At 40.8% G+C, this 13,112-nt stretch overlaps 1 protein-coding gene across 1 annotated transcript in view; it reads left to right on the top strand.

Annotated features, from left to right (window-relative positions):
- Positions 1–940: 940 nt before the first annotated feature.
- GLRA2 (glycine receptor alpha 2) overlaps positions 941–13,112 on the top strand; it is a 128,197-nt gene continuing 116,025 nt past the window's right edge. Inside the window, exons 1-2 of the mRNA XM_064475090.1 lie at positions 941–1,298; positions 3,445–3,578. Of these exons, the coding sequence (XP_064331160.1) occupies positions 1,231–1,298; positions 3,445–3,578 (202 nt within the window). The 5' untranslated portion in view covers positions 941–1,230. The remainder of the gene's footprint in view (positions 1,299–3,444; positions 3,579–13,112) is intronic.

Here is a 13,112-nt window from a genome sequence, read left to right as displayed (position 1 = left end):
AGGTCTTCCCACCCCACGCCTCGCCACGGGCACCTGCGGGAAGGCGACGCTTCCTCCCCGCGGGGCGCGACATGGCGCCCTCCCGCCCGCCGCCGGGGAAGGCTGGCGAAGGGCCCGCTGGCGGCGGCCGGCGTGGGCAGCGCCTCCCGCGGCGCGTGGGCGCACACCCACTCGCCTCCCACAGCCACGGGCGCCATCCCACGGGAGGAGACACGGCACGCACACTCCGCGCAGCCACTCCCCCCACTCACGAAGGTCCCAACACAGTCAGACACCCCCTCCCACGCAACCCCCCGCAACGCACCGCCCCCCGCTCAGAAACACGCCACACCCCACCCCAGCAAGCACACCCACGCATCCCCACTCGCAGAAACACACCGCGCGCCTCCCACGCAGAAACACTTCCCCCCCTCCACCCCCCCCCCCGGCCGCGAACACACCCCACAGAGACACCCCCTCGCACATCTCCCCCTCACAACCGCCCCGCGCCCCGCGCGCGGCCCCTCCCGCCCGCCCCGCCGCCGCCAGGCGCATGCGCAGCGGCCGTGGCGGAGCTGTCCGAGCGCTGAATGTATAGCGCGGTGCGCTCCCGCCCGCCTCATTCCAGCACAGGCGCTGGGGTTCCCCGCGGCCCCCGCCCGCGCCAGCCCGCCCGCCCTCCCCCCTCCCTCCCTCCCTCCCTCCTCCCTCCCTCCCGGCAGCGCCGACGCCTCCCTGCCCAAAGAGGGGAAAAGCAGACCGACCCAGTAGCCCCACCACCGTTCATAAATGCTCATTTTCAACGCGAAAGGGGAATAAAACAGACCGGCAACAGAACTGCTCTCAGCACTGTTCCCTTTTGCGGCATGCTCCTCGGGTAGTTGGGTTTCCTCTTCTTTTCCTTTCCTTTTTTTCTTTCTTTTTCTTTTCTGCCCCCCGCCCTCCCCCCCCCCCCAAAAAAAAAAGCAAAAAAAAAAAAGCAAGGCGGGGGAACGACCAGGTCTGATGCTTTGTCTCTTTTGCGCTGGCTGCTGGAGATGAGCCTAGGCTTGACCTGACCATGATTCCAAGGACTGGCACTTCTTTTTTACCCCCAGTTTGTAGAGACCCAGACCTTCTCTCCCTGATTGTCAAGAAAATTAAACTATTGCTGAATTTGGGAATCTAGGCAGCACCAGCGTACTTTTTCTCCCTCATCTCTCTGGAATCGTTTCTGGGATATTTTCCAAATCATCACAGAAAGCAGGAGGAATGAACCGGCAGCTAGTGAAAATTTTGACAACCTTGTTTGCATTTTTCTTAGAGACAAACCACTTCAGGTAGGTGATACGATTCTATGTGATGATTTTTGTCAAAAGGTTGTGGAAATCATAACTATAAAGATACTACGTCACATTAACCTAGTTTGTTTGCCATATTTGAGAGTATTTCATGTTCATTCTATATAGGCTATCCCTTTTACACTCAGAGACTCGTTGCTTGGTAACAAACACAAAAAATAATAATCTCAAGTTTGGGTGATCTATTTTCCATTTCTCTGATTCAAAGACATGTTTTTTCTTCAGTGAGTATCAATACAGCTAAAAATATTCTCTTCAATTTTTCTTCCAAAATGCAAATTCTCTGCTCCCACCGGAGGTTGTTTAGGAAGTTGCTTTGGTTCCCTCCTCTTCAGCCTTTGGAAAGGATTGAACCAGTTTTGCCAGGGACGTAGTTATCTGCGATTAGAGAACCAGTCCTCTGATTTTGGGAAAACCCTGGTTCAGACCAGAAGTGTGCTCACTTGAAGTACTAGTACATATGATTGTTATTTCTAATGTTTGGGTTTTTTTAACGTTTCATGCGCTTTTGTTTCAGCTATTGACTTTTTGCAGTACAAAGCAAACAGGTCAGTCTTATTAACCAAAACACGATTTTAGCTGAGATTCATGTTAATACTGTACACTGCTGTTTATATTTACCTGTACACATATAAAGTGTTTTTATATGAGCAATAAGGTATGCATACAGTGACAGAGTGAAATAGTGTTTATAGTGTGAGTCTGCGATCACAACGCAACTCATAACTAGTGGGCTCTGAATGAAAACAGAAGGAATTTGTACAGGAACATCCCAAATAAGTGCACTGAATTAATTTCCAGTTTTTATTATCTTAACGGAATGTTTTGAGTATTTCAGTGGGGAATATCATCTACTATGTATTAAAAATTAAAGATATTTTGTAATGGTACCATGTCATTGACAAAAGCAAAAAAACAGCAACTGCCCCCTGTAAATGGAACCTGAAAAAACTGCGGGGAATCACACCACAAGAATTTACTATCACCTTGTCTTTCAACAATTTTGATGCTTTTGTAAGCGCATAAAGGATTTGATAGTTGCTTCTCATTTCAGATGTTCACATGTATATCTAATTTTTTTACGCTTGCTTATAAATGCACAAAAAAACCCCCACGAAACACTCTTGAAACTGAGTGGCTCCCTTTGGGCAAATATTTAAACTGAGAGTGGTTAAGAAGATACAGTCATAGAATTACTTTTAATAAAGCTCAAAGATTGTGTTGAGACATAGATATAATGAAATTGCTTATTTAAGAATGTAGATAATGCTTTATGAGAAAATCTGTGCCTCTACACACCAAATATGACCATTTCATTCTAGTGTCTTTTTCCCTAGGGAACAACCATGGGGAACTCCTATATTCTCTTTCTCTGCAATATTTAATGTGCTTGCAACATATAATATATACACAGTGCTTTGCATGCATAATACGGCATCAGAAGTTTGCTCTTAAATCCTGAAAACAGAGATGTGCTCTAGGAGCTTGCATATAAATACCAATGGTGATAATACTGATAAATTTCATTACTTGATGTTCATTGGTAAAAGAACCCCTAAGATCAGATGTGACTGACTCTGGAACCATTTTTGCCATGTTGGGGGAGAATCCGGACATTCACTACCATGATTTAAATCTTTGTTGGGTAACATCTGTAAAAAACATTTTTTTGCACCTATATCCTTCCCAACAGTAACAAAACCAAGATTTTTCAGTATTGCTTGGTGAGTGTTGCCAGCTATTGTCTGGAAGTTTGAGACCACATTAAAACAGTGTTAACATATAGTTTTAACAGCATACATGTAATCAAAACAATTACATAAATTAGGATATCAAAGTCCCTGTAAGATTGCTCTACACATTAAGATGAAGAGTAAATTGAATCTTCTAAAGTCTTAAAGCTGTAATAAATTTCTTTTTAAAGCTGCAGTTTTTTTCTGAATAGCAAATTTTGTCCATGCATTTCTAGAATAAAGTTTTCAGATTAAAAATAGACTATATTTTTCTGTAAAAATATTGCTACATTCACTGAATTGAGACAGTTTTATTTAGTGCTACAATTTCTCCATGACTTGAATACAATACAAGCTAAATATTAGCTAATGATGGCTAATAATTTATTTAGGACGACTTTCTGTAAAGAACATGATTCAAGATCTGGAAAATCCCCCTCACAGACCCTGTCTCCTTCAGACTTTTTGGACAAATTGATGGGAAGGACATCGGGTTATGATGCTAGGATCAGACCAAATTTTAAAGGTAAGGGTTTTTTTAAGATTTCTGAATAATTAATTAATTACATTTTGGGCAAATTATAGGTTTGAGGGGTTTACCTCTGGGTTCTGATTCTCTTTTCAATATCTTCAGTTTTCCAGTGTGATAGTGTCATGGAGATCAGTTGATCCATGGAAAGGACTAGGAGTAGTGTAGGTAATAAGGGTCCAGAGCTTGAAAACCCTCTTTACACATGACAATAATGTTTAGCTGTCAGCGGTTGCTTCTGAAGACCTTACTGATTGCACAAAAAGGATTCAAGGTTCCACACAAAAAGCAAGTGAGATGACTTGTTCCTGAAATTTTTAAGCCATGAACACAATATCTTTAACGCTTCCGTGCTGAGCTGTCTTCTTTATAGTAGTGTCTGAAGAAAGGTCTATGCTTTTGTTCAACTTGAAGAAAATAAGGCCTTCCTCCCCAAAGTAGGGAGACAGGACTTAAGGTATGCACACAGCATATTTTATTTTGTGAATGCTGACTGAATGATAAGAACCAATACCTCGGGATCCCTACAAAATATAAAAAAACATATTCTGTTTTTCACTTCCACTATGTCCCATTTTCTTCCAAAATTTGGACTGAATTGTGGAGAGTCACCACCACCATTCCAGCAAAAAGAAGGCTGTGGACCGGAGGTTTCCTTTGCAACCATTACTATTCACAGCAAGTTTTCCTTGCTGTAGTCCTGTAAATCCCTATGGAAGTGAGCACAGAATGTCTTGTCTTGTCTTGTGGCTTTGAATGAAAGGAGTTGGGAGAGGAGTTAACAAATCTGGTGCCAATGTACCTTTGCACTCCTATCTATTGGCTTTGGTCACAAAAATGCATGTTGTCCTGTACTGAGCCTTGTTAGCAGTGCCGTGAAAGTTGATAACGACTGGAAAAAAATAACTTCTTAACCAGTGATTGAACTTTTAGGAAAGAAGAAGCTTGCATGTCAATGAGAAAAGTGTTTAATTAAACTTAGATCAAAGATCAGTTTCTTCTCTCTGTACCACATGTGCAAATTACAAGGTTTGGAACAAAGTGCCTTTTTTGACTGCTTCCTATGCCTGAATGAGGAAGAATCTAGTATGGCTTTCAGATCCAAAGGTTTGAAAGCTGACAAGTTAAAAAAACTCTAGTCAGGGAAGTCTTAAGTTTTAATTTCAGAATGGTTTTCAAAGTGCTTATTGAGTTCCTGAACTGGAGTCCACATTAGGTTGTAGTAATACTGCATTAGGCTCTCACATTCATTTTGTGGGTCTGCATGAGTATCAGTGAAGTTTTAGAGAATGCAAATGAAGGCAGAAATTACCCAAACTGAGCAAGGTAGCAATCATTAAGGACTTATTCCTGCCCTTTGTATGGGAGGGAGACTAAAAGAAGACTTGTGCTTCATCTCTTGTAGCTCAGATAAAAGAAGGAATAGTAGCAGTCCCTGTACATAGGACAACTTAAAGACAGCTCTTCATTGCTCCCCAGTACGAGTCTAAAACCAGATTCACAGCTTTGCTTGCCTGATGTTCAAGCAGGTAGAGCAGGTATGGTATGCATGGCATTATATGGTGCACTCTGAGGTGTTTGACGGACACTGCTCCCCTCCAAATCCCATGGTTTGTTTGTGTTCCCAGACTGAAGCTGCTGCCTGATGACACCTAAGAACTCTTAGTGGTAAAGAATCTGCTATTTCTTATTTTTTATTTTAGTATAAGTCACTTTCCAGAGCAGGATGGTACTTTGCAGCCGTTTGAACTGATAAACAGATCTTCAACATTTTTTCATAACTTTGCACCTCTAAGCTCTCCTGGAGCTCTCATCTTCTGGTGAGGGGTATGAAAGGTTTTCTTGTTCCTTGCTATGTTCCTTTGAAGGAAACCTCAGAGTCCAGAACTACAGAGTTAAGTCATGTAGTTTTGAACTTCACATCACCAGTCAAAACCTTGTCAGCTGATAACCATTTTTATTAGTCAATATGATGCACATCCATGTTCTAGTTGCCCAAGTCTTGTTAGCTTTATTAAAAAAAATATTGATTGTTCTGTGTTGCATATTTTTTCCTTTTAAAGAGTAAGAAGTACATCTGCAAAGAGGTCAAAATAAATTTATCTTGCATGGAGTTAAATATTGTGAAGATATCTTTTGTACTGAGTCTTTATTTTGACCTTAATACAAATTGGTTCAGTTTCTAACATCCATTAATCTGTTTAAGATCTTTTTTTGGATATGGGCTTTTGAACAATACTGATATTCTAAATCATATAAATGGATGGATGTATGAAATGTTGAATGCTTACCTAGTTTATAACACTTTTTGTATTTTAAGGCAAGAACTCTTAAGCATTAAAGAGGTCTGCAGCAACAATGGTTTAAACTAGGGATCTGCTATCTGGCTTTACATGTAGTCTGGGGTTAATATTTGTATCTTGTGTTTCACAAAGATGTTGTGGATCAAGATAGTTGTGCCACTACTCATGCATTTCTCTAGTTTTTTCTGCTTTAGACCACTTGCAGAGCTTTGTCCTACTCCACTGTAGGCATTTTAATGTGTCAGAAAAGTCTGATTTTATGGAAAGGTGACTGAGCAGAACCCATTTATCTTATACCACTGATTAGACAATAATTAAATATACTTTTATGACTAGTCTGAACTCCTGGAAAACAACATCTATTTGATTAATTCCTGGAATAAAGGCTAGGCGTCCTAAAGAAAGAGGAAAATGCTACTTACTGCAACAAGGTGTTTTATCCAGATAAAGCACTTAATCATTAGTTACTGCTTGTCTCTACCTTGCTTTTGTCAATTAGAAAATTCAGGAAGACAGTGGGACAGCAACAGGTGAATATATAAGTATTTAGACATCAACAACAGGGCTTTGGGGTTTCTTTTACAACAGTACTGTATACTGAAAGATCCTTTCTTTTTTGTATCCCTCTGTCTTACACAATCATTTGAAAGCAGAGGAGCAGATTTCTGTTTCTACTTGACACTCCAAGTGATCGGATATGAAATGACTGGCACTGAGAGGGACTGTCCCCATGTTGAACAGCCAGAAAGAAGTGCCACAGTGACATGTCTCAAAATTGCCTTTCTTTAATCACTGTCTGTCAGATACTTAATGCATACTTTTTTATCTTACACTTATCTTTTATTGAATTTGAATAGGCTAATCATTTGTGTAAGGACACAGAGGGGAATACTTTTAAATGTAAATATGAAGACTGCAATCTAATACTAATTGAAGTCCCTGAGAGTCTTTCTGTTGACAGCAAACATATGCTCATGGTCCTATGAGTTGACTTGCTGTTTCCTCTTCAATTGTAATATCAGTTGAGCATGGTTTCTGTAAAATAATAAAAAGTGAAACCTGCATGATATACTTTTTACCTAGGTAATATTGATGTTATATTTTTTAATGGTAAAACCCACCACCTTTTTAATCGTAAAATCCAACAGAAACAAGTCGGAGTGGTATCTTGTACTTTCTCCACTGCTCACTTTCCTTTCCTCAGCAAACCCAGAAATAACAGAGTGGGGCATCTGTGTTATAAAACTAGCCAGGAATGCGCTTTCTTACTGGTAGAAACCAGGGATGGTGAAGTGGTATCTTAGATTAGTGTATATTCAGCTCAGGTACCCTCAAGAGCACTGTGAGCAATGCCATAATACAAGGGATCAATCTACAATTTAATCACAATGTGAGACATGGGGCTAATGGAAAGTCAGCTTGAATTTAAAATTTCCTAGCAGGTGTTGACCTTCAGAGGTTACTAAATTATTTCCACTTTTTAACTCCTTCATCTTCTAAAACCACTTAAAATCTAAACATAAGATAGAAATTACCAGATAGAGAAAACTGTTTATCTATAGGCACTACTATGTACTTAACGCCAAATACTTATATACAAATAAGTGGTAGACTGGGTGGAGAGAAGGGGAGTTTTTCACCAAGAGCTCTGGAAGTGTGTTATCTTTTGGTATGGAAAATGTTTACAATGAAGACGATAGCGATTTTGTCTACGGAATTTCATTGTATGTTTTAGGTGCATTCTTTCCCATTAAGTCATTATTTGTTAAAGAATATCTTGATTTTTAAGGAGGTACACGGAAGCGTGCAGAAGCAGTGCCCGTTAATGTTACCCTCACCACTGGATGGTGCAATGCAGTGTGGATTAACTTGCTCAGAAGCTGCTGTTTCTGAACTCGGAGAAGTGTTGTTAGAGGGATGCAGTTTAGGGGTGTAGTCACTGTCGTAAAAGATTAGTCTGTGATTACAGTGGTGTAATGTCATTTTCATGCCGAGTCAGTGGGTTTATATCTGAATAATAAATACATGGACTAAGTAATTTACTGAAAATTAGCTAGACAACTGTTACAGGAAATGGCTTATGCACTTTAATACTTTAACTCCTTGGCAACAAGGGTCAGTTTTCCCCATATGTTCAAGCCCATTGCTTACTTATTTGGCCCCTGAGTCAACCAGTAATGAAATGCTTAAAAAAACATGAATGGAAACCTCTGAATGATATTCAAAGGTGAAATTAATGTCATCAGGCTTAATAAATAAAAGCAGCTTCTATGTACATGCTAAGAAGAGGCACTGTGCAGAAGTCAAACTTAATCTAGACAAGACACTTCACAATAAATACCTGTTGGAAAAACAACCTGTGAATACATATAAAACTTGAAAAGCACATCTAAGATAGGCTGCAGGCTGCAGTGATTTATTCTCCAGTGGTTAACAACCTTCCCAAAGCCAGACTTCAGTTGCTAACAACAACTGGCCATGAAGTCAGATGCAGTGAGTATCCTGTACTGGGCTATTTTCCACACAGTTTGAGCCTCAAAGGGCCATGGCCAATGGAGACTCAAATCCCATTCAGGCATGACAGCATGTAGCCAGGAAGTGCACGCTATTAGTCCACTCCCACTGTAGGGCATGGGCTGAAGGTTCATTGTAGGAGGAGGTAGGCTGTGTGGCCAGTGTTTGGATGTGACCAGGCCATTGTTCTCTCTAAATATATCTTACTTGAGATGTGCAAGCATCCATTATTAGAAAGGTATGTTTCTGGTTTATTTTCTGCCTTGAAACCCATCTACAAACTTTATCCTGCTTTCAGATGAAGCTGTGTACACACATCTCACTGCACAGTTACATGCTGCATGAGGATCCTTACCCGCAGGATATCGGGTTTGTTTAGTTTTGTTTCATTTTTCTTCAACTACAAAAATGTAGGTAAGGAAATGATGTTCAGCCCCTGCCCTAAGTATGCACATTTTCATGCAGAAAGCTTTCTACTGCAATTATGCAAGGATCCTTTAAATTGTTCTTCTTTTAAATTTGCTCGTAAAGAGGGGCTATGGAACTTGTCCTTCTGTCCATCTTTCTTTAATTTCAGGCTCTTTCCCAGAACATGAGAAGGCTGGGGGAGTTGTATGGCCGTTTAACTAATGCCTAGGCTTCCAGACCAATGGGGCCAGACAACAAGCTCAAGCAGCCCCCTGATTATCTATGCTGCTTAGCTGTTTGCTCATTCCCTGGATCTCTTTCCGGTCTTCCATCAGCCAGCTCCCTCCAAAGCAAGTCAGAAAGGCTGCGAGCATGCAGCAGTGTAAGCACAAGCCAACAAGTGCCATGTGGCATCCCTGGTGTTCTTTTATATTTAAAAGGTCAGCCACAGTGATCCATATCATATTGGTGTGTTGCCTTTATTCAGAACCAGTGATTTAATTAAGAGATATCAATGGATTTGGCTCTTGTCATGGAATATTGGCCTGCTGCTGCATAAACCGCCAAGGGAATTTATGAAAAACAAATGCCAAAACAGAGCCAAAGATTTTCGATATCAAAGCAGGAGACACTATTTTTCTGATTGTGTTCTAATTTAATTGGATTGTTTTCATTACATCCAGTGTCATGTTTAGATTTAAATTTTCTATACAGTTGAAGCCAATGCCTTGGGGTCATTCATTAAGTGCCTTGTTGTGTTTTGGCTGTCTTAGAAAACACGCAGTTGATATATAGACTATGTAAAAACAAGTACACTTAATTGACTATAAATATACACACTTATAAACTGCAAATCTATTTCACGCGGTGATATAGTAACTAGGAATATGTATACATAAAGCAGAAATGTGCAGTTTTATTAGACAGACTCATTATCTTTTTTTTTCCTCCCTCTGGAAATATGAATAGAAATCTCTGATTAAGTCATCAGAAGATGTATATTTGATGGTTCAGCTTCCAAATATGCATTTCACAGTCTTTCACAGAAATGAGTGATTTTAACAGTGTGCAGAGTAGAGCCCCCAAAATGATGCAGAGAGGGTGGTACAGGGTCTGACATAGTTCTAAGATGAAGATTACACAATGTCTGGCATAAGTAGTGAGATGCAAATGTCATAAACACCAAGTCCATGGTTAAAATTCAGATTTGACATAAATATAAAGGCTGTGATTCTGGAAAGCATGCAAGGTCTGAACAGTGCAGCTCATGAGAGAGAAGTGCCTTTCACCAAGCATTCGGTTACTTGTAAGGAATAGATTAGAGCAGCCTAGTGGCTTATCTGAACTGTGCTAGCTAGCAGCAGTCCTCAGGTATTGCAAGGGCATGAAGACACACTGATTACTCCTTATGCCTCAGCTATGGCAGCAACTGGGAATAATGGAAGCATAAAGGCTTCATGAGGCAATAGAAGAAGGAAGCTTTTAAAGCACGACTTAGAATATAAGTTCACAAAAAACCAAAGAAAACCCCCTGGAAATCCCCTGTCCACCTGCTCTGTAAAGCTGGCAGTGCATTACTGCTTTATTCTAAAGCTCCTCAGATTCTCTCAGTTCTGCTTCTGAGTGTGCCCAGAACTGCCCCAGGCTGCCTTGCTTAGCACCAACCTTACCCCCCAGCCAAATCCAGGCTCTCTGATGAGGCACCGCTCCACCTCCATCTCCCTGTAGGCACCAGGAATCTCAGAGCTTGCCTTCTACTCCACAGGAAAGGGGTTCCTTTCAGGGTGGATCTGTGATCACTTTAAAAAAAAAAACAAAACAAACCACAAACACAAAACACTGTCTACAGGTGGCCTGCCTTCTTCTAGAGTATATAGATTTTTGGTCCAGTTTCCCCTCAGCTTAAAGGGTTCATTATCTGATCCAAAGGACTATAAATGATCCTAGAAAGGACTCTTTCTGCATGAAATCTCTCAATATCTCATTACAGGCTGCAAAGCTGGCTGTGTGTTAGAAGGAAAGTCTGAAATTCTTGAATACTTTTTTAAAGGAAAGTTATATGTGTTGACTTGGTGGAAAATGCTCTGAGCTGTGGATGCAGAGTGAGGTACCTCAACTTTGCTGAGAAGCACGGTTTCAAGAGGGCACCCAAAGAGCCTGTTGAAGACCATTTGCTCTCTGCAAATGGTCTTCCCCTGTGTAGAAGCATCATGCTCTGCCCATGGACTGTATTAGGCCCTTAGGGTTCCTCCATGAGGGCCTGGGTGTTAGGCACTGAAGCATCAGACACTGCAACATCTACCTCTCATGGGGCTGAGATTTTTTTGGCTATAGCAAACAGTGGGCTGTCCAGGGAAGCACAGTAGTGGCATGATGCTCTCCTCCAAAAGCTGATAACCCCTGTTTCTATGTCTCCAAAGCCCAGGACAGCATGGAAGCAACTGGGCACATCTGTGACTAGCTGAATTGTGGGCATGTCCCATTAAAGAATAGTAACCACTATTCAATTGATACACACAGCATGAACAAACTCATTTTTCCTCTGTCTGGGAACATGTCTATATGTTATCTCCCTTGCTTTTGTACTTGGGGAAATATAGATGAGAAAAGGTTAAATGCTTTCCTTAAACCAGCATAGTTAGTCAGGGAAAACCTAGGACTAAATTTTACCAGATCAATACTCAATATGTTAGGCTGCCTCTAATGACTACATTCCCAATGTGTGCTGTCTTTATGTCTTTGTCTTAGGCTATAACACTGTCTTATCAGGACTGCTCTTTCTTCTTGTGCTGTTTACTGTGTCTAATAAAGAGTTAGTCCTAAATAATAAATAAAATAACAATAACACTTCAGCTGGAATGCTGCTATAAACTCTCACACTGCAATTTAAAGCAGTTGTTGAAGAGATGTATGCAGATTACTTGCATTGGCCCAAACCAGAAGCGTATGTAAAAGTTTCTTTTTTACCAGATGTGAAAGTAGTGTATTACCTATGCATAAACACATGTACGTATTCTCCCCATGCCAAATGAAAATGTAGATGTGGCCACTCCACATAAGAGTTTCAGACTGCAGCAGTTTTCCTTTCCAGACAGTGATATCCCATCAGATGGAGCGGTCTGAGGTGTTAAAAGCCTTTGGTCAGTCTCGTTATAGGAGTCATCTTAAAAATAAGCATCTGGGACAATTTTGCTGCTCTTTGGCTCTATTCTCCTGAGAATAATTTTGCAGTTTTTGGCTCCATACCCCTGAGAATTTTGGTTTTGTCACATTTCTGAGGTGTGTTTTGAGTGGGGTAAAGCACACACAATCTGTTAAAAACAGATTTTAACTCTTTTTTTTAATAATAAAAAAATTGCTTATCAAAGTTATAAATAATGAGGGGCAGATCCAATTTAGGCCAATAAGCTCCTCAATGTGTATGTGTCTCATTTGTATGACTTTGTAGAAGACTCCTACTCAGCATGGCTATTGGTGGTAAAAACTAGAAGACAACCATACGCCCTGACCCTGCAATATGCTTTATGCCAAGAGAGCTCTGAGCCTATGTGGAAGTTGTGTGGTGCTCCTCTCAGCAATGCAGTGAGCATCCTGCATCAAAGACATGATAATTTCCTTTCAACAGGTGGTTTTGTATTGACAAAAAAGTACGCCAGTCAGTTTATAAGATGCTTATTTTCTAGGCTGGTGAAGCGTTCTCACTCCCCCTCCCATTATTCCAGCCATTTTATACATAGGAAGAACAGCTGACTGAAAAAAAATGCTGGTGAAAGACACCCAAGAAGTGCCTTAAGGACGACTTTGCGTTAAAAGACAGATCTTTTTTGGTATTCATGATGTGAGAGATCACATAGCAATTTCCTAAAGGGAGAGGGAATGTGTGAAAGGGAGGGGATAGGAGACTAAGCTATACATGCAACAGATAAGCTGATGGGACCATTGAAGCTGAAAGTCAGGAGGAAGGAATTAATTTCAAAGTAATATTCTGCTCAGATTGTATGGAAATCAGTTGAACTATAAGGAGGTAAAAAATGGGAAGTTCCCAATAGCTGAAAGGTTTGAAAATAGAAGAAAAATTTTATTTATTAGTGCTAGATGTGGCAAGCATATGGGTCTGTGTGTCTCTGACCAGTTGCAGATTGCCGTTTGTACCGGCTCCCCACCATTTCTATTGCTATATGGCCCTATGCCTATGACATCCCATTTCTCTAAACCCCATTGTTCATCCGTGTCCCATGTATCATTTAGTGTATAATTCCCTAGCGGCATAAATCAGTGTCTGCTCATTAACTTTAGTCACCCAAAC

This window comes from Phalacrocorax carbo, chromosome 1 (genome assembly GCF_963921805.1).
Source record: "Phalacrocorax carbo chromosome 1, bPhaCar2.1, whole genome shotgun sequence".
Lineage (NCBI taxonomy): Eukaryota > Metazoa > Chordata > Aves > Suliformes > Phalacrocoracidae > Phalacrocorax > Phalacrocorax carbo.
Note: the sequence above shows the minus strand (reverse complement) of the source record. Positions and strands in the feature narration are given on the sequence as shown.